The sequence below is a fragment of the Trifolium pratense genome, linkage group LG4 (genome assembly GCF_020283565.1).
Source record: "Trifolium pratense cultivar HEN17-A07 linkage group LG4, ARS_RC_1.1, whole genome shotgun sequence".
NCBI lineage: Eukaryota > Viridiplantae > Streptophyta > Magnoliopsida > Fabales > Fabaceae > Trifolium > Trifolium pratense.
Window position 1 is genome coordinate 49,594,435 of NC_060062.1, and position 21,102 is coordinate 49,615,536.

At 33.0% G+C, this 21,102-nt stretch overlaps 2 protein-coding genes and 1 pseudogene across 3 annotated transcripts; 1 reads left to right on the forward strand and 2 right to left on the reverse strand.

Moving 5' to 3' along the window:
* Positions 1-187: 187 nt before the first annotated feature.
* Positions 188-3,811, forward strand: LOC123881393 (protein CHAPERONE-LIKE PROTEIN OF POR1, chloroplastic). 2 transcript variants are annotated; one of them, XM_045930076.1, is made up of 5 exons: positions 188-390; positions 1,813-2,029; positions 2,157-2,233; positions 2,850-3,294; positions 3,448-3,811. In XM_045930076.1, exons 2-5 carry the CDS (start codon positions 1,887-1,889, stop codon positions 3,602-3,604), a joined length of 822 nt encoding a protein of 273 aa, XP_045786032.1. In that variant the 5' UTR covers positions 188-390; positions 1,813-1,886; the 3' UTR covers positions 3,605-3,811. The 2 variants fall into 2 exon arrangements, with proteins under 2 accessions (XP_045786032.1, XP_045786031.1); XM_045930075.1 differs by having other exon boundaries at positions 189-390; positions 2,136-2,233.
* Positions 3,812-4,370: 559 nt separating this feature from the next.
* LOC123881560 (probable serine protease EDA2) lies at positions 4,371-10,752 on the reverse strand. Its single transcript, XM_045930273.1, has 12 exons — positions 10,329-10,752; positions 9,577-9,702; positions 8,690-8,845; positions 7,785-7,967; positions 7,584-7,700; positions 7,394-7,447; positions 7,220-7,291; positions 6,817-7,022; positions 6,589-6,683; positions 6,251-6,325; positions 5,564-5,647; positions 4,371-4,750 (listed from the first exon to the last, which is right to left on the reverse strand). The coding sequence occupies exons 1-12, from the start codon at positions 10,509-10,511 to the stop codon at positions 4,629-4,631; spliced, it is 1,473 nt and encodes a 490-aa protein (XP_045786229.1). The 5' UTR covers positions 10,512-10,752; the 3' UTR covers positions 4,371-4,628.
* A 964-nt stretch (positions 10,753-11,716) lies between these two features.
* Positions 11,717-18,926, reverse strand: LOC123922829 (annotated as a pseudogene).
* Positions 18,927-21,102: the final 2,176 nt, after the last annotated feature.

Here is a 21,102-nt window from a genome sequence, read left to right on the forward strand (position 1 = left end):
CCACTTTCTTGATATGACATGGCAAAATAATGAGTGTTTATTGGACGATTGTGCAAAACTATTTTACACCGTCGGTGCATATCAATTAAACTCTATTATTATTATTATTATTATTATTATTATTATTATTATTATTATTATTATTATGCCTAAATTTTTGCTTTATAAAAAAAACAACAAAATAGTGGATGGAGTAGGGTTTTGGTGTCCTTTGGTAAGCCCTTTGTCTCTCTCTCTCTCTCTCTCTCTCTCTCTCTCACTGCAATTGCTATCCGTTGCAGTAATTCATTCCCTCACTCACTCCATTCTCAAAACGATGATGATGATTCAACAACCCAACAACACCCTCTGAACAATTCATTTTCCCCCTTTTTCTCTAACGCCAAAAAGGTAAACACACTTTCCACCCTTAATAATAAACTCAATTCACTTGCATTCCAATTCATACCCTTTTCTGTCTCCTCCACTTTCATTATCCTCTACTTCAGTACTTCATCACCACTAGTTATTCCATTTCTCACAAAAAATTTACTCTTTTTTTTATTTTTTTTTTTATTTTCGATTTATACGAGGTTCTATTTTGTGACCCACCCAAATTGTCGTTTTTCTATTTTGCTTCTTTTCATAACTAACTACTCTTATTCTTATTGCTATGGAATTAATGAACTTGGGGGTTGTGCTTGCATTTCATGAAGACACTCTTATATTGTTGTATTATCATGTCTCTCTTATCTTATCTTTTACAATATGTTGTTACCTTTTTTTTTTTGGTTTTAGACAAGGGCCAGTTTGGATTGACTTATTTTTGAACTCATGTGAAACAACTTATGCAAATAAATAAACTTGCCAACTTAGTTTATGAAAAAAAAGCTTATGAATTTACAATTTTCATTAGCTAGACTTATGAATTAACATAAAAGTTTATTTATTTGCATAAGCTATTTTTAATAAGGTAAAAAATAAGTCAATCCAAACGGCCCCAAGTGACATTTACACAAAAAAATAACACACACAACTACAAGGTCTCGAGTTTGAACCTGAGTGAAGGTGTCCAACCTAGCAATATCAGCATTTTTGCCAGTTGAACTAGGCCTTACAGATATATTGAGTACTGTTACCTTGCTTGTGAATAGTATGTTGTTATCTTGCTTGTGCTAAATTTGCCAATAAGTTGTTTTCAATATTTCTAGAAATGAATCATCTTTAGCTTGCATTTCATATTCTTTCCATCACAATTGTCCACTTTACATTCTCTTATGAGCAAGTTAAGATGAACACATATTTTAGAAAATGAAAATAGAAAATGTTTTCACAGGGGGCATATAGATTTTGAGTTTTAGATTATAACAATTAATAAATTAATTAATTGCATGATGGTAGCAAATAGCAATTGGATTGTATTGCATAATGAGTAAACCCTCAATTCAGTTTAGTCTTTGAATTTGCGCCTCTCTCATACTTGGTCTCAAAAGTATATAAAAATAGTAAATAATACATAAATTTTTTAAGTAGTCCCTAAAGTTTTGTGAAATCCAACTCTTTAGTCCACTGTAAGATATTACTTACAATCCAACTCTGGTAGCAATTAGTCTATTATGGGGGATGGACTAATTCGACGAATTTCACAAACTTTAGGGCCTACTTGTTATTTTTTTATAATAGAGGGACCAAGTAGGAGAGACGGTGTTAGTTTAGGGATTAAATTGAAGGTCTACTCATTGCATAATTACCCGTGCTTATATTTGTTTTCCTGATGTTGCTTATTCTGTCCTGTGTTATTCATTGATTCTCTTTTGTGTTTGAATTTTATAGCATCGAGTTGCGATCTCTATTCTGACAAGGCAAAAACAGATCGGGTCTTATTTCCTGGAGATATTTTTATAACAATGATTGTATCTGGGCTGAGTGGTACTCTCTCAAGATGCCCCCAATTACCTCCTCGTTGCCTAGAATCACGCCGTGGTCGGGTCATGGATTTTTCTGTGGCTGGTAAATCTATACAAGGGACCGCGTTTCCCGGAGTTGAAAGGTATGCCTTATTAACGATTACCTCTTGAACTTGGAATTCGATATAAGGTTCATGCTTTGTTGAACGGTAAACAATTCATTATTTTCCTTGCCCTGTCAATTTACAGAACATGTTTTCCATCTCTTAGAATAAAATGCAACAGACGACAAGTTCAATTAGTCAAAAGTGCCATGGATGCTTCATTTGGTGATAATGATTCTGCTGGTAACTTTTCTATCTAGATGAAGCTCAATTCATATATTTCATGATATAGCAAATCGGGATGTAGTAAAACTGGTATATAGTTAAATGGTACGTTTTTCTAATACAATTAGTATTGTAAAGATACCAAACTTGAAAATAATTCTGTGGTCATCATGGATGTTTGGTGTATGAGAAGATAGACTACGGATTTTTTCCCCTGTGGTCTTGTTCATTGGTTTGTTGAGTTGAAGCACATCATTCATAATTGTTGGTGTAGGAGAAACTGAACTAAAATACGATAAAAATAGAGTGATGCATTACAAGCCTGGGAGGGTAGGTGGCTAGAGTATGAGGAATTTAAGGAGGGGGAATATTTTTTCAGTTTAGGTTAGTAGTTTATTTCTTGGCATGTAGGTTGGGGGGATGTTTTGTCAATTAAGCAACTGCTTTATGGTTGACGGACAGATATTACCTTACAGATATGCATCTTATGCGTATATATATGTTTTTTTTTTTTTTAATTTGTTTTTTTAAACTTTATGCATATGATACCTGGAATCACCTTATGTAAAAACAAAACATCAATATATTATAGCTCTCAACTTATTATTTCGCTGCTCGTTTGCTACAAATACAGCTGTTTTTCCAAGAATCAATGTGAATGATCCATATAAACGACTTGGAATAAGCAAGGAAGCTTCTGAAGAAGAAATTCAAGGAGCTAGGAACTTCCTGATTCAAAAATATGCAGGGCACAAGCCAAGTGTAGATTCAATTGAGTCAGCGCATGACAAAATAATCATGCAGAAGTTCTACGAGCGTAAGAACCCAAAAATTGACGTCAAGAAAAAAATTAGGGCAGTTAATCAATCCCGATTTGTTCAGGCTGTCAGAGGCAGATTTCGCACTCCATCAACGACATTCATCTTAAAAACTTCACTTGCATTTTTGTTACTTGGTGTTCTGACTGTTCTCTTTCCAACTGAGGAAGGGCCAACACTTCAGGTAGCAATATCTCTATTCGCCACAACATATTTCGTATATGACCGGCTGAAGAGCAAGATAAGAGCTGTGCTTTATGGGTATGTAAACAGTGACTTGTCTAATTCTTCTAAATATATTAAACATATAGAACTTCACTTGACAATATTGTCTACTAAACCATGACCCTATTTGGATAAACAACTTAATCAAACACTTATAGCATATTTATATATATTCGCGTTTTGGTGCAGGGCTGGAGCATTTATCTTTTCATGGCTGTTGGGAACCTTCTTGATGGTGTCAGTAATTCCTCCTATTCCTTTAATCAAGGGACCAAGGGCATTTGAAGTGATCACATCATTGATAACATATGTTTTATTATGGATTTCATCAACCTATCTTAGATGAAGGCTAAATCTATGTATCTCAGCAGAAGACTAGTTTTTGCGGTGGAAGTTTACATAATGTTAAATGTTATGGCTTACCTCATCTAGATGTCAAATTATAGCCTTTTTTTTTGTTGAATTGGGTTTTGTATTCTTTGTTTAAATTTTTGAATGAGCATATATACTGGAATTTTAAAGGCATGACAAGTATTGCATTTTGTTGCATCTATATGGTGTTTAGCTTCCAAATTTACACACATTGGACATTCTATATTTTGAAATGAGTAAAGCTTTTCTTGTTTGTATTATCAAATTTTTGTTATTAAAATGCAGAGTTGTCTTGCATAACTGTGAGTGAATTTTCTAATGAGATTGGAAAATATTCTGAAATTTTGATATGACCCTTTGCCTGTTTGATATCTTGAAATAGAAAAACACGAACAAATTTCGCTATGAGAAAAATGATTAAAAAATGCATTTTATAAAATAAATTTTGTTGAATTTTTGTTGAGTATGAAAATTGCAACAGGCTATTGAACCCTTTCCCTACGTTTTATTTTAAGGCAATTTAGACTTATCCCAATATACAAACCAAAATAAAACTTGTCTAAGGTTATTTTTAAATTTAATGCCGATTGGCTTGGTAGATTTCATAACAAGATCATAGTTGATCTTCATAGTTATTTTGATTAAGATGTCAATACTTTTATGCAGTCAATGTTTGATCAATTTCTCATTAGAGTGACTTGTCTATGAGAAAGTTTTTTTTATATCATTTAGCATATAACTTTTTGAACAATAAATAACATTAATTAGTGTTTTTGAAACCAAACATCTCCTTAACAGCTCAATTAGTTTAATTCTGTACACATCAACATACAAAACCATTATCAGGGGATGAAATCAGTATACACTTAAGAGATGTCTTAGGAAAAACATTCTTTGTACACATATGTTCTGCTTTGGGATTGTTCAGTTCATACAGGTGTGATATATTTCATGGAGTCGTAAGTTATTGTATCATGATGGATCTCATAAGTAATTAATTATATAAAACTCCTTCCTGTGTCTGTGTTGATGCACTCAGATAGCCATAAGTCCATGTCTTCTTGAACCTTTTGCCTTACTTTATGAACTGCATCAGGGGAACTGCAATTCTTCTCATTACCTGGAAAGAAAGAAAAATTCACATCCAGAATGTTGGTTGATATATTTCAGTAGTGCATGTAACAAGCAACTAACGCATTCGTATCTAGCTAGTATTATAACTGTTCATGGTAGTTAAATAATGTATGTATGATAGAACTCTATAGATATAATATAAAGGGTGTACAAGTAATATAACAGTGTATATATAAATACACATAATAGTAACTTAGTAATACAACAGTATAATAATATATGCGAGAGTGGGATTGGGAGGTGGTTGGAGCCCATGGACCGGGCCCTGGTTTAATTCATGATGGAAAACCGAACTGAACCATTATAACAGTTTGGTAAAACTGAACCTATCAAAAATTGTTAATGATTCGTCCTAAACCAAAACTACCTTTACAGAAAACTGACCTGTACATATTTGAACCAAATTGATTGTTTGAGTACCTAATTGCTATTATTAACTGAGCTGGACTGAAAAGAACCAAGCTGTGAAATATAGTTCACAAACTAAACTGAACCGTACTGGTTCGGTTCTTGAACTGCCGTCACAGTCCGGTTTTTTTCTTTTTCAGTTCAGTTTAGCAGTCCAGTTTGATTTTTGGTTTTTTTAACACCCCTAGCTAGCATGCCATTTTACCTACTATTAGTTTCATCCTTTTTTTGTAACCATGAGATATGTTAGATAATGTATTTGTGATCATGCAATTGAGACACCGATGAAGGATGACAGTACGAAGTTAACTACTACAAAATTGCAGGTTATAAATTTGTAACCTAAAACAATTCAGAATGATAATAATTTGAGTGAAAATGTTACTCATACCTTCAATGACCAAAGGAGATTGAGGACATCCTCGCAAATCAGTACAATGGCCACAGTTATTACACTTGATAAGGTAGGAAGGCACTGAAAGGTTTTAATTCATTAAACAGCATTCAGTGAACAGACATATAACAGTATTTTGCATTGCATAAACTATATATTATATGACTAGGAATTATATTTTCCTCCTTTACCAAGTAAACAAACCCAAAACTACTACCAGATACCAATTGAACTATAACTAAAGATCACGTGGCTAACATACAAACCACTGAGGTGGTGTTTCTGGTACACAACTTAAGTTTTGGCCGGAAATTAAACTTATGGTGGCAGGACGAACGGGTATTATACTCCAAGTGGTCGGCCTCGAGGTAGTGCTGGAGCATGGTATTGCGGCAATGGCACAAGACACAAATCAGTGGACAGGTAGGCCGATAAATCCTGAGAATAGTGGTTTCGGTGGCGGTCCCGAAACAGTGGCATGGCGACAATAGTCAATCATTTGTGTACCGACACACAAAACTTAAGTTGTGTACCATAAATGACACCAACAACTGAACATATATTTGATATGAAATCAGACAGTCATTTGTCAAAAGATAGCCATCAAATCAACAATCAAAAGATAGACATTAGTCTAAAGAATGTTACTGACTAAACTAACAGAAAAAGTAAATTGCAACTCACAATCAGTGGATGAAGTTTGTTTGGAAGCATGACGCCATGGATCCTGTGAGCCATTTGTAAATACAATTTTTGAACCTGTTCATACACAATATATTAGGAGATATATTAAATCAGGTCGAATTTAAGATGATTTAAGTTTAGTTTCAGATAAATCAAGGCCTTACAGAGATAATATTTAGTTCTCAAATAACACAAATGATAACACAGAAAGAAATAACACATTTATACAATGGTAAGGTAAGAGAGTCATGTAAACACAATGTAAATAAAAAAAATTATATATCATTAATATTCATGAAAGAAACAAAAACAATTCAGGCATAGGTTAGTTACTAGACCAGCAATTTTTGTGCCTCCATAGTATATATTAGTAGCATCAATATCAGGAAAGACACCATCTCCAAAGACATTTTTGCACAGGTCCAAATGGTATCTGCAATGTATGAGAAACCATTTTATAGAAGTTAACAAGATGCCACAGAGAGAAAAAATATTCAATAAAACAATGGGAAAGAATCCTGTCAAAAGTGGAGTATATCAAGCGAATAGTGGATAAAGAAACTTACTGTGTGTCAATTTTTGAGGAACGTATGCTATCATTTGACGGAGCCACCTGGAAGTACCCAACTTCAGTGCAAACTTGAAACCACCATAATCGAGATGAACTGTCTTCATTGATTTCGGTTTTTTTCAAATATTCCTGGTCATAAATTTGTACATTTACGCCAAAGGTTCCAGCATAGTACTCGTTGACATATTTGGCATAAGCTTCCTGCATATTGAATATATATATATATATATATATATATATATATATATATATATATATATATATATATATATAGTTTTCAATTGTAGAACATAAGTATCCATTTATATTTGTGTTTTGTTCTATTAATTAAATAAAAAGAAAGATCCCTTGAGAAGTTTCATTGTATTCTAGAAAAGGATCTAGATTGAAAAGCATACCACCAAATCCTCCCCGGCCTTCTTTGCATCAACCATAGGCTTGCATAATTTATCTGGATTTCCATATTGAAACTGTAACATTCAAATATCAAGAAAAGGGAAGATGATATAATGAGTTTGAGTACAAGGAATTACACAATGCATTAAAAAAATAGCTACTATTAAATAAATTACCGCTATAACAGCAGCATCAGCCAGATAATACAAGAAGTCTCCATCAACTATAAGCTGCAAAATAGGGCACGTCAACATACAACACTCCCATATAGCTAAAAATTCTAGTTCTTGTGGGGAACATGATTCATGTTCCGGGGGAAACTAGTGTAATTTTGCAAGGAAAGAGTAACTAAAGAACATAGCATACATCATCTGCTTTAAAAGTTGCCCTCAGTGCCGGTCCATTGGCTGCAAGTTTTGATTCGACGAGTTGAGTGGTTTCTTGTAATGCTGCTTTACACTCAGGACCAGCCGATTCGCCAATCTGCATATAGATAGAACTCATGACTCAATTTGTCGGAATTTAAATAAGAAGGACCTTTGAGCTACTAAAAATAACTATCTTCACCTGTTGATCAAATTCGACGAAGTCTTGAATAGCAAGAACAACTGCAGAACTTGCAAGACTCCCGCATGTTAAATGGGGAAACTTAAGACGGAACCATGCACTGAGTGCTCCAGAATACGAGCCACCGATAAAGAACCATGGATTTTCAACTCCGGTTCTATTCAGCTTTGCATTTAAAGAATTCTACACGAAAATGGGCAGCAATCATATAAATACCATACAGAACAAGGAAATATTTAAAAGTTTGACATTTCCCATCATACAAATCTGATGGGAAGTGAAAAAGAACATAGTGATTAGAAGGAAATACAATAAATTGCTTGCTAGAAAATGTTGAATAACTATACACACAAGAAATTGCTTGACTGATTTACCATACGTACATTAGATAAAATAAAACACGTGTAGCAAACCTTAAAAGTAATGCATGTACATGAGACCATTGAATACTGAAGCAATAATTGCTAATGAGCAACATGGTTTCAAATTAACTTTGTTTCTTCTTTCATAACAACTCAACCAAGATGTCTCAACTCAACCAGTTTCAAATTGACGAAAGTTAGGAAAATTGAGTAACAGAAAACATATTGTGACAAATATATCAATGTAATTGATCATTACTGACCTTAATCAATATTTGAAAATGATTCATAATCACACAAATTCTTTTTGGTAAATTATTCACAAACCTCTTTACAATTTGGTTTCAAGCATCTTACATGTAAACCGGAAAAACACCCACTTCTTTAGTATTCTAAAATCTTGCGACAAAGAAAAGGTCTGCAACTTTTTGTTCTCAAACAAATTTCTAAGGTTACCGTTAACTTTTACCCACTTCACTTCTACCAGATTGTCATCAACCATGACAGTAAAAATTAAAAAAAAATAAAAAGGAAAAAACTTGCCTGATAATACTGGCGAAAAACAGCCAAATCAAAGAGAGCCTGCTTGGATGAAAGATATTTCAGATTTTCTGTCGCTAAATTATCAAATGGGGTACTCACTCCATAATACCGATGTTCAAGAGAAACCACGGCCGCTCCGAACTTCTTTGCCAATACCTATAAATAAAACAAGGCACATACATTTGTTTATAAAGAAATGTTTCCATCACAAAACCCGCATCACTCTTATATTTGTTAACAAATGAAAAGTCAAAGTCAGTCTTAGTTTCTTAACACATGATCTTAAGTTCTTAACATCAACAAGTCAGCATTTAGAAGAACTTATTTTTGACTAATCTTATGATAAGTACTTAAGTGTTTGAATGAATTTGTAAAAACAGTTTGTGATATGTCTACAAATTATTTTCAACTTATTTTTATAAGCTCTCGATAAGCTTATGCAGAGTTTCTCCTTATCTCCTCTTCAATCATAGAAACATAAACATCTTATATAGTATAAAAACTTGCATGACAAACAGTTATTGTTGTGTATGCCTCATTTTCTGTTAAGTGGATACAATGAGATTGTATTATTTAAACGCAAGTTATAATATGTAACCCCAATCATGGTTAACAGAAAACACAGCATCCGTGGTGTTGTCTGAGAAGTATGCACAATTGGCCGAATTCCATGATCAAATTGTGTGTCCATTTTATCACATTTCTTGTTATCTCTTTCTCTTTAGTTTCTGATTGCTGTTTACTAACTCTTATTGAATAAGTGTTTGATTAAACTATTTAGCTAAACACCACCTAATTGGTATTGGAGTTCAATGCAGACATATCAACCAGCATAAGCCATTAAAGAACTATAAGTTATTAAATCTAGAAGAAGAATTGCAACTTACACCAATATAGTCATTTACTATCCCATTGCATGGTGCTTCACCACCTATTACCAGAAAAACTGGTCCATCCGGAATCCTGAAATAGTCTAGGAATTCATAGTAACGTTGCTGGAATTGACGGTGATCCTACAGTGCAACAATCAAAATATGCACAATAAAAAACGTAGCAAATAAAAAGACTAAACATTCAATTTGGTCCCTAAATTATAAAATATAACAAATCGTCTCTAAACTATTACTAACCCATCAAATTAGTCCGTATGTTGCTTAGAAAATAAGAGAGATTGTAGTTCAAGAACTAACTTGATAGATTGAAAATAGTTTATGACTACTTATTACATTTCTATAGTTCATGGACTAAATTGTGGAGAGTGTGATATTTCCAGAATAGATTGATGGTTTATTTGTAAGGTAAACAAATCAAGAGCATACTCTATAACACCCACACTTCTGATCGAAGGTGTGTCCGGTGTCTAACATGTGTCAGTATCCGACAACATATTCATGTTAGTGTCGTGTCCGGCGTATGTCATTTTTTTTGGGTCAGGTAGCCTAGTAACTAGAATTTCACCCTTAAAGGGGAATAAATGGAATGTTCAAAGTTCGAACCTCAACCCGTACATATAACAATGTCTCTAGCAACCGAGCTAAAGTCACATAAAATTAACCATTATCTTCTACTTACTTAAGAATATAATAAATAAATAAATAACATGAAATAAAAGTTGAAATATAGAGAGAAAGTAAAGTACATAGGGAGAGAAGTGATCGAGAGTTTGATTGAACCATAGCTCTTTAGTGGTGAGGTATTTGCCTTCTTCATTCAAGTTGTTGTTGTTGTTATTGTCGAGGAGCAGCGTACGATGAGGAATGAAAGCAAACACGCAAGAGAAACACAGAAACAACAACAACAATGAAGCTGAAGCTGGTTTCATCGTCGTTGCTTCTTGCAATTTCAACACAAGATGAATTGAAATTGAATTGATGAAAAATGAAAATGGAATTTGAACGATGATGGTGATGGTGAAGAAAATTACAAAAAGAAAAAAGAAAAAGAAGGAGATGTGTTGATTAATCAACGATTCAACGTGTTCACTCGATTTTCTTTCGTGACTTAATAGAATAGAATAGAATATAGTAATTACTATTTAACTATATCTCGGGGAACACGACCCTACTTAACTCCTTTCTTTTCTTTTTTAAAGAATCGCATTCTCAACAGTTATTTTATTTTTCACAAGACCACCGTTATTTTTTAACTGTTTTTTTTAATTATTATTTTTAAGTTTTTTTTAACTTAAAATTTTTAATTTGGTCTATAATTGTCAAAGTGACTATACTTTTTTTAGTCAATTATAAACCAATTAAAAAATATAAGTTAATATTTCATGAAGAAAAAGAAAAATTAAAAGTTATTTTACAGAATTGTTCTTCATGTTAAAAATAAATTCAAAAAAATAGAGTAATAAATAGGAAAAAATATATAAAAAAAAGAAGCGTTAACGATTCATTGATATCATAAAGCGAAATATAATTTTAGACGAAAGGGGTATTGTTTCGTTAAATTTACCTATAATTATTTATTGTAGATAGAAAAATGTAAAATGCGATAATAAATAGTTAGAGTATTAAGTTGAGTTAAATGAATATGTTTTCTGAGTGTAAATTAATTTTACACGATAGAAATCAAGTAATTTGTCATGTTATAAGTTAAGGTGGGATGTAGTGACATGATTTACCGGAATATATAATTGTTATTGGATGAGAGGGAAAATTAGTAGGAAAAAAAAATATTATTATGGGTAAAATGTAAATTATTTATTGAAAAGAAAATTTATTAATTTTAAAAACAATCTTTTCAATTCTTGGGGGAAATATATTTTAGCCAAATTTTACTTATTTCGCAGCCGAATCCTAGCTTATTACAGTCCCTTATCTATAATCTTAAATTATAGCCTTCAAAACAATGACTATATATAGACAATAATACAATGAGGCAAAAGGGTTAATGAACATAAATGTTTTAGGAAAAACGTTCTTTTTACTTTAGGATTGTTCAGGTAATACAAAGTGTGACTGTGATATATTTCAATGAGTCATAAGTTATTATTGTATCATGATGCGTATCATATGAAATTAATTATATAAAATCTCCTTTGTGTGTCAATATGCACTCAGATAGCCATAAGTTCATATCTTGTTGAATCTTTTGTCTCACTTTGTCAAGAGCAGAACTGCACTTCGTGTCATTATCTGGAAAATAAATCACAACAAGAATGTTGGTTGATACTTGATATATTACAATCGTGCATGTAACAAGAAACTAGTACTACTAGCTAGTATTAATTTTCATAATTTTTTTGTAACCATGAGATATGTTACACGACACATTTGTAATCATGCAATTGAGTCACTGATAAAGGATATAGTACTCCTATAAAATTGGCAATCTTAAACAATTCATAATGACAATAATTCGAGCGAAAATGTTAGACATACCTTGAGGACACCCTGCCAAATCAGTACAATGGCCACAATTATTACACGCGATAAGGTACGAAGGCACTGAAAGGTTTTAAAACATTAAACAACATTCAATGAACAGACAAATAACGATATTTTGAATTGAATAATAGAAATTGAACATAGCCCAAGGTCATGCGGCTAACGACAGCCAATTGAGGTAGCCTTTCCGGTACACAACTTAAGTTTTGTCCGAAAATTTAAGTTTTGGTGGCAGGATCGATGACCAATCGAAAAAACACTCCAAGTAGTCACCCTCGAGGTGAGACACTTGAGTGTGTTGCAAGTTGCGTTTTTGGTTAGCAGAAGCATGACTATCGGAATGAATTTCATAAAAATATTGGCAGATGTTATCCGTAATAAGAGAAGAGTGAAGAACCATGAAGACACAAATTATTGGACTTGTAGGCCAATGCATCATGAGAAAAGTGGTTGTGGTGCCGAAACAACGTTGTGGCAACAATAATCAACCATTTGTATATCGGTACAAAAAAGAAAACTTAAGTTGCAGACCGTAAATACCATCAACAATTGAACATATTACTTGGCGAAACTTTGATAAGAAATCAGTAAGTCATTTGTCAAAAGCTAGCTATGAAATCAACAATCAAAAGATAGTCATTTGTCTAAAGAATGTTACTAACTAAAAAAACAAAAAAATTAAGTGGCAACTCACTATCAGGGGATGAAGTTTGTTTGGAAGCACGACGCCATGGATCCTGTGAGCCATTTGTAAATATTATTTTTGAACCTGTTCATAGATAATACAGTAGGAGATATATTAAACCAGATCAAATTTAAGATGGTTGAATAATAGTATATTCCGAGTAAAACCATAAAAGAAATGTATAAGATGTAGCATCCGATATAAGAGACCACAAATACAAATGAGATAACATAAAAAGAAATAACATGTGTATATTACGGTAAAGTAAGAGAACCATGTAAACACATTGCTAGGAAAGAAGAAAATAACATAAAAATTCGCGCATAGGTTAGTTACTAGACCGGCAATTTTTGTGCCTCTGTAGTATAAATTAGTGGCATCAACAACAGGAAAGATGCCATCTCCAAATACATTTTTGCAAAGGTCCAAATGGTATCTGCAATGTATGAGAAACCATTGTGTAGACGTTAACAAGATTCGAGGGGTAAAGTGAGGAGTATGTTAAGCGAATAGTGGATAAAGAAACTTACTTTGTGTCAATTTTTGAGGAACGTATGCTATCATTCGAGGGAGCTACCTGAAAGTACGCAACTTCAGTGCAAACTTGAAACCACCATAATCTAGAAGAACTGTCTTCATTGATTTCAGTTTTTTTCAAATATTCCTGGTCATAAATTTGTACATTTACGCCAAAGGTTCCAACATATTTGGCATAAGCGTCCTGCATATGGAATGAAATTATAGAGCATAAGCAAGCATCCATTTATATTTTGGCACAAGCATCTAAGAGAGTAGAGAGAGCACATTCATGATACATCTTGACGAATAAGTAAAAAAGTCGAATAAAGAAAAACATACCACCAAATCCACCCCGTCCCTCTTTGCTTCAACTATAGGCTTGCATAACCTATCTTGATATCCATATTGAACCTATAACATTTAAAGATTCGGAAAAGGAGGAAGATGATATAATGAATTTGAGTACAAGAAATTGAAACGCATAAGAAACATAGCTACTATCATATGACTTACCGCTGCAACAGCAGCATCAGCCAGATAAGATAAGAAGTCTCCATCAATTACAAGCTGCAAAATAGGGCACGTCAACATACATCACCGAAATCTAACTAAAATTTGCAATTCTAGTAGGGAACATGATCCATGTTTTAAGGAAAACTATAATGTAACTTTGCAAGGAACAAATCATACATCATTTGCATTAAAAGTTGCTCTCAATGCTTTTCCATTGGTTGCAAGTTTTGTTTCGATGAGTTGAGTAGTTTCTTGTAACACTGCTTTACACTCAGGACCAACTGACTCGCCGCTCTGTATATAGATAGAGCTCACAAATCAATAAGAAGCAACTCAGAGCTACTAAAAATAAGTATATTCACCTGTTGGTCAAATTCGACGAAGTCTTGAATAGCAAGAACAACGGCAGAACTTGCAAGACTTCCACATGTTAAATGGGGAAACTTAAGACGGAACCATGCACTAAATGCTCCAGCATACGAGCCCCCGAAAAAGAACCATGGATTTTCAACTCCTGTTATATCCAACTTTGCATTTAAAGAATCCTACATCAAAATTACAAAAGAATGGGGAACGATTAATTCCTTGTTATGCGTTAATACAAAACACAAATCATGGAATTATTTATGTTAACTATGCTTCTTTAGTACTATTCTAAAATCTTGCAACACCGAAATGTCTGCAAATTTTTGTTTTCAACCAAATTTCTAAGGTTACTGTTTTACCTACAATAACTTCTACCAAATTATCATCAACCATGATAGTAAAATAAGGCAAAAGCTTGCCTGATAATACCGACGAAAAACAGCCAAATCAAAGAGTGCCTGCTTGGATGAAAGATATTTCAAATTTTCCGTCGATAAAGTATCAAATGGGGTACTCTTTCCATAATAGCGATGTTCAAGAGAAACCACAACCGCTCCAAATTTCTTTGCCAATATCTATTAATAAAACAAGGCACGTACAAACATTTCACATTTGTAAAAAAACTTAAAATCTTTTTGGTCACAGCACACATTTGCCTCCTAATTGGTACCGAGTGTTCAATGCAGATATATCAAGCGGCATAATCCATTAAAGAACAATATATAAGTTCTTAAATCTAGAAGAAGAATTGCAACTTACAGCGGTATAGTCATTTGATATCGCGGCCCACTGCATATCTCTTCACCACATATCACCAGAAAAATTGGCTAGAGTATTGTAAAAACAAAATAGTTTGAGTAAAAAATTAATTTAAAATTGGTTCAAGTGAGTAACCTAATTCTTATTACAAACTAATTATAAATTGGTTTCGAATTGGCTAAAAAGTAAAAACCACAACTAAATTGGTTTTACAAAATAACCAATGTTTCATTGAAATTGTTTTGGTTCCAAAGGGTGTTCGGAAGGAACGAAAAAATTTAGAGGGATTAATATTTTTTCGCTTAGTGTGTGTGCGTGGGTGCATATGTGTTAAAATAAATTATATAATTAATATAAATAAATTTTAAAATAAACTTAGACTCTTATGATCATGATAGTGAAATCTATTTAGTGTGAATTTTTCAATATTGGTGTCATCTTTAACTATTCTTACATATTATGTATTTATAATTATATGACTAATAAGAAAAAATTCGCGCATAGGTTAGTTACTAGACCGGCAATTTTTGTGCCTCCGTAGTATAAATTAGTGGCATCAACAACAGGAAAGATGCCATCTCCAAATACATTTTTGCAAAGGTCCAAATGGTATCTGCAATGTATGAGAAACCATTGTGTAGACGTTAACAAGATTCGAGGGGTAAAGTGAGGAGTATGTTAAGCGAATAGTGGATAAAGAAACTTACTTTGTGTCAATTTTTAAGGAACGTATGCTATCATTCGAGGGAGTTGCCTGAAAGTACGCAACTTCAGTGCAAACTTGAAACAACCATAATCTAGAAGAACTGTCTTCATTGATTTCAGTTTTTTTCAAATATTCCTGTTCATAAATTTGTACATTTACGCCAAAGGTTCCAACATATTTGGCATAAGCGTCCTGCATATGGAATGGAATTATAGAGCATAAGCAAGCATCCATTTATATTTTGGCACAAGCATCTAAGAGAGTAGAGAGAGCGCATTCATGATACATCTTGACGAATGAGTAAAAAAGTCGAATAAAGAAAAACATACCACCAAATCCACCCCATCCCTCTTTGCTTCAACTATAGGCTTGCATAACATATCTTGATATCCATATTGAACCTATAACATTTAAAGATTCGGAAAAGGAGGAAGATGATATAATGAATTTGAGTACAAGAAATTGAAACGCATAAGAAACATAGCTACTATCATATGACTTACCGCTGCAACAGCAGCATCAGCCAGATAAGATAAGAAGTCTCCATCAATTACAAGCTGCAAAATAGGGCACGTCAACATACATCACTGAAATCTAACTAAAATTTGCAATTCTAGTAGGGAACATGATCCATGTTTTAAGGAAAACTATAATGTAACTTTGCAAGGAACAAATCATACATCATTTGCATTAAAAGTTGCTCTCAATGCTTTTCCATTGGTTGCAAGTTTTGTTTCGATGAGTTGAGTAGTTTCTTGTAACACTGCTTTACACTCAGGACCAACTGACTCGCCGATCTGTATATAGATAGAGCTCACAAATCAATAAGAAGCAACTCAGAGCTACTAAAAATAAGTATATTCACTTGTTGGTCAAATTCGACGAAGTCTTGAATAGCAAGAACAACGGCAGAACTTGCAAGACTTCCACATGTTAAATGGGGAAACTTAAGACGGAACCATGCACTAAGTGCTCCAGCATACGAGCCCCCGAAAAAGAACCATGGATTTTCAACTCCTGTTATATCCAACTTTGCATTTAAAGAATCCTACATCAAAATTACAAAAGAATGGGGAACGATTAATTCCTTGTTATGCGTTAATACAAAACACAAATCATGGAATTATTTATGTTAACTATGCTTCTTTAGTACTATTCTAAAATCTTGCAACACCGAAATGTCTGCAAATTTTTGTTTTCAACCAAATTTCTAAGGTTACTGTTTTACCTACAATAACTTCTACCAAATTATCATCAACCATGATAGTAAAATAAGGCAAAAGCTTGCCTGATAATAGCGACGAAAAACAGCCAAATCAAAGAGTGCCTGCTTGGATGAAAGATATTTCAAATTTTCCGTCGATAAAGTATCAAATGGGGTACTCTTTCCATAATAGCGATGTTCAAGAGAAACCACAGCCGCTCCAAATTTCTTTGCCAATATCTATTAATAAAACAAGGCACGTACAAACATTTCACATTTGTAAAAAAACTTAAAATCTTTTTGGTCACAGCACACATTTGCCTCCTAATTGGTACCGAGTGTTCAATGCAGATATATCAAGCGGCATAATCCATTAAAGAACAATATATAAGTTCTTAAATCTAGAAGAAGAATTGCAACTTACAACGGTATAGTCATTTGATATCGGCCCACTGCATATCTCTTCACCACATATCACCAGAAAAATTGGCTAGAGTATTGTAAAAAAAAAAAATAGTTTGAGTAAAAAATTAATTTAAAATTGGTTCAAGTGAGTAACCTAATTCTTATTACAAACTAATTATAAATTGGTTTCGAATTGGCTAAAAAGTAAAAACCACAACTAAATTGGTTTTACAAAATAACCAATGTTTCATTGAAATTGTTTTGGTTCCAAAGGGTGTTCGGAAGGAACGAAAAAATTTAGAGGGATTAATATTTTTTCGCTTAGTGTGTGTGCGTGCGTGCACGCGCATGTGCGTGCGTGCGTGCGTATGTGTTAAAATAAATTATATAATTAATATAAATAAATTTTAAAATAAACTTAGACTCTTATGATCATGATAGTGAAATCTATTTAGTGTGAATTTTTCAATATTGGTGTCATCTTTAATTATTCTTACATATTATGTATTTATAATTATATGACTAATAAGAAAAAATGGGATACTAAATTTATAACTCGCATAAGACACCGAAAATCTTAGATAGGTCCCTGTCATACTCCCTCCACTTCAACAAATATTTCTTTCACATATAACAACAATATAACCGCAATTCAAATTGATCCTCCATTCTCTTCAACTAATCTTCCCCCATAGTCATAGATAACAATGACGACATCACAACTCCAATCGATCCTCCCTCTGCTTCCCCCAATAATTCTAGAAAAATTGGTCCATCCGGACTCCGGAAATAGTCTAAGAATTCATAGTAACGTTGCTGGAATTCACGGTGATCCTACGGTGCAACAATCAAAATAGGGATATCACATTATTATATATACTAGAGTCAGTGTTCGATCTCCAAACACTCCACTTATTCACTTAAGTGTAAAATTTCTAATTAATAGACTACTTGTAAGTCGTAAACCAAACCCATTCAACAAAAGGCTACATGATAAAAAATAATAGTAATAAATAGTCACTAAACTATCATTAATCTATCAATTTGTACTCAATGTTTTTAAAAATAAGAGAGGAAATGAGTACAAAAATAATTTTATAGATTGAAAATAGTTTAATGATTCCTTATTATATTTCTATTGTTTATTTGGACTAAATCAAATATAGCATGATATTTCAGTACTAAATTGATAGTTTGTTCCACACAAAAGTAAGAAAAACAAATCAAAAGCATAATATGTGATACTTTTGATCGAAGACGTGTCTGGTTTCTGACTCTGTCACAATATTGACATTACATTATATTATTTATTAAATTATTATCACGTTGACATGTCAGTATAGTGTTGTGTTCGTGTTTCATAAACATTTTGATGAAACAATCAATGTAAATAAAAGAAGAAACACAGTAAGAAGAAACATTATGTACAATGTAAAACTAAGTTCAATTTTAGAGATAGAGGAGGAGGGGGGGCCGGGGGGGGGGTGTGAGTTTGAAAGTAGTAGTACATAGGGAGAGAAGTGATCAAGAGTTTGATTGAACCATAACTCCTTTTGGGTGAGGTATAGGCCTTTAGACAAGTTGTTGAGAAGCAGTGTACGATGTGAAATGAAAGCAAATACTACGTTGGAGAAGGAGATGCACATAAACAAGAACAACACCAACGATGAAGTTGGTCTCATTGTCATTGCTTCTATCTTGCAAAGTTGCAATTGGAAACAAATATGAAATGTTAGTCTAATATATAGTAGGAAAAAAAATGAATTTTTGAGTCTTAATTAAGTGCATATGTGTATCTTTTCGAAAAGAAAAAAAAATCCGACAACTTGGGACTAGAAATTTCACCTTAAAGGTGAATAAATGAAGTTTTTGGGGGTTCGAATTAACCCTGACTCCTGCATAATATATTCAAAGTCCCGAGTTAAGTTTATGAGGACTATTATTATTTCCTCTGGTACTATATCTAAGAAAAAATTTATTTTTTAGATTCATAGAATGATTGATGTATTTGGTCTAAAAAATAGACCAGATACATTAATCATTCTATAAATCTAAAATGCAAAAACTTTCCTATATAAGAGACTAGAGGAAGTATTTTATACCATTGTTTCTGTATGCATAAAACTCAAATTGCAATATGCATGCATGCATGCACATGTTGATTGATATTTTCCATTTATTAAATTATTATTTTTTTGGTACATTTCCACTTATTAATTTAACATAAATGTTATTTCAACAAATTATTTGGACAAAAATACCAAACACACACCGTTCATTAATACCTTTTTTTTTTCCTTAAAAAATATACCTTTTTTTTTTCTTTTTCTCAGTTTGTTTTCTCTTTAATGACACTGTTCTTTCTCTCTTCTCCGATCATCTCACTGTTCTCTCTCTCATGGTTGAGCTCTCACCGGAACCGGTGGTGGTGAGGGCAGTATTGGTGGTGTGACCCTTTCTTCCGTTTCCATGTTTTCGTTTTCTTCCATCTCGGCAAATTCCAATCTAAGGAAATTTCAAACAAGTGAAGGTGGTGGTCGTGCTCGTGCACCACCACGACGGAAAATAGCAACTGAAATGGAAGTGAAGGCGGATTCGGAGTTGCAGAGCCATGTCGGAGGAAGTAGAGCTACTCATCTGCAATAGCAAGGTTATCAAAACCGGACCGGACCAGCCGGTCGGACCGTGAACTGGTCATGAAAACGGTTCGGTTATGAGAAAAACTGGATAGGAAACCAACCGGAAAAAAACGCGTGAACCGGTTTTGAACCGGGTTGAACCGGCCGGCACGGTCCAAGCGGTTCTGCAGATTTTTTAATTTTAAAAAAAAAAACAGGGCAAAACGACGTCGTTTTAACTTTTTTTTAAAAAAAAAAAATGAAACAAAACAACACGTCGTAGGAATAGGAAATGTTTGTTTTTCATCGTATGGATTGATTTTTTTTTAAGGCAGTATGTTGTCAATTGATGTTATGGTGCTATTTTATGTTATTGAATTTAGTTTATTATATAATTTCTAATTTGGTTTGAATTATAAATTTTATTTTATTTTGACTTGTGATATTTTATCTTTTTAATGTGTGAAATTGTGAAATATTAAGCAATTATTCATATATTTTTATTTATATATTTAATTAAAAACGGTTCGACCCCGGTTGAACCCGGTCCGAGCAATTAAACCTTGAACCGGTGAGCTCGCCGGTTCGATGACCGGTCCGGTTCTGACAATCTTGTGCAATAGTGACGAAGAAGCTATCTGTTTGACGGGGGTGTGGCGATAACAGCTGCTGGAGGTGATGTGCGACTTTGTTGTTGTGGTGGCTGCCAGATTAGTGATTGTGTGGTGGTTGCGTATGGTGGTTAATCGAAGAGAGACAAGGTAGGTGAAGAAAATGAAGTGATATTTGTTGACTGAAATGTCCTTAATTTAAAGGTTGAAATGTCAAAAGAGATTAAAATAATTTGAAAATTTGAATTCAAACATTATATATTATTTGTTCTGTTTTAGTTATTTTCACATATGAAACTAGAGGAACTCTTAGATGGGAACAAACCCAAATAAAATAGAGGAACTCTATGCATTTAGGCACACATACATAGATGCAAAAAAAATAAAAGGTAAATAAAATAGTCACACCAATTACTATTAATTATTCCTTTTATCTTTTATTTTTTTGAAGTTATGTGAGTGTGCCTAAATAAAAATGATTTGTAGTTGTACCTACAAAAGTATTTCTCATGAAACTAACTATAATTTTAACTATAATATTAATAATAATTAATATTATTGATGAGAAAAAGATTCTTTAACAAAGATTGTCTAGCAATCTTTCTTCAAGCAATCTAATAATTACAACATTATCT

Excerpts from the sequence above, each read along its gene's own strand:
- LOC123881560 (XM_045930273.1), bottom strand. The coding sequence starts at position 10,511 with ATGAAACCAGCTTCAGCTTCATTGTTGTTGTTGTTTCTGTGTTTCTCT. Across the intron at positions 9,703-10,328 it reads TCGATCACTTCTCTCCCTAT|GATCACCGTCAATTCCAGCA; the intron begins GTACTTTACTTT and ends GTTGCACTGTAG. Across the intron at positions 7,701-7,784 it reads TCGTCGAATTTGATCAACAG|ATTGGCGAATCGGCTGGTCC; the intron begins GTGAAGATAGTT and ends ATCTATATGCAG.
- LOC123881393 (XM_045930075.1), top strand. The coding sequence starts at position 1,887 with ATGATTGTATCTGGGCTGAGTGGTACTCTCTCAAGATGCCCCCAATTA. Across the intron at positions 2,030-2,135 it reads GCGTTTCCCGGAGTTGAAAG|AACATGTTTTCCATCTCTTA; the intron begins GTATGCCTTATT and ends GTCAATTTACAG. Across the intron at positions 3,295-3,447 it reads ATAAGAGCTGTGCTTTATGG|GGCTGGAGCATTTATCTTTT; the intron begins GTATGTAAACAG and ends GTTTTGGTGCAG.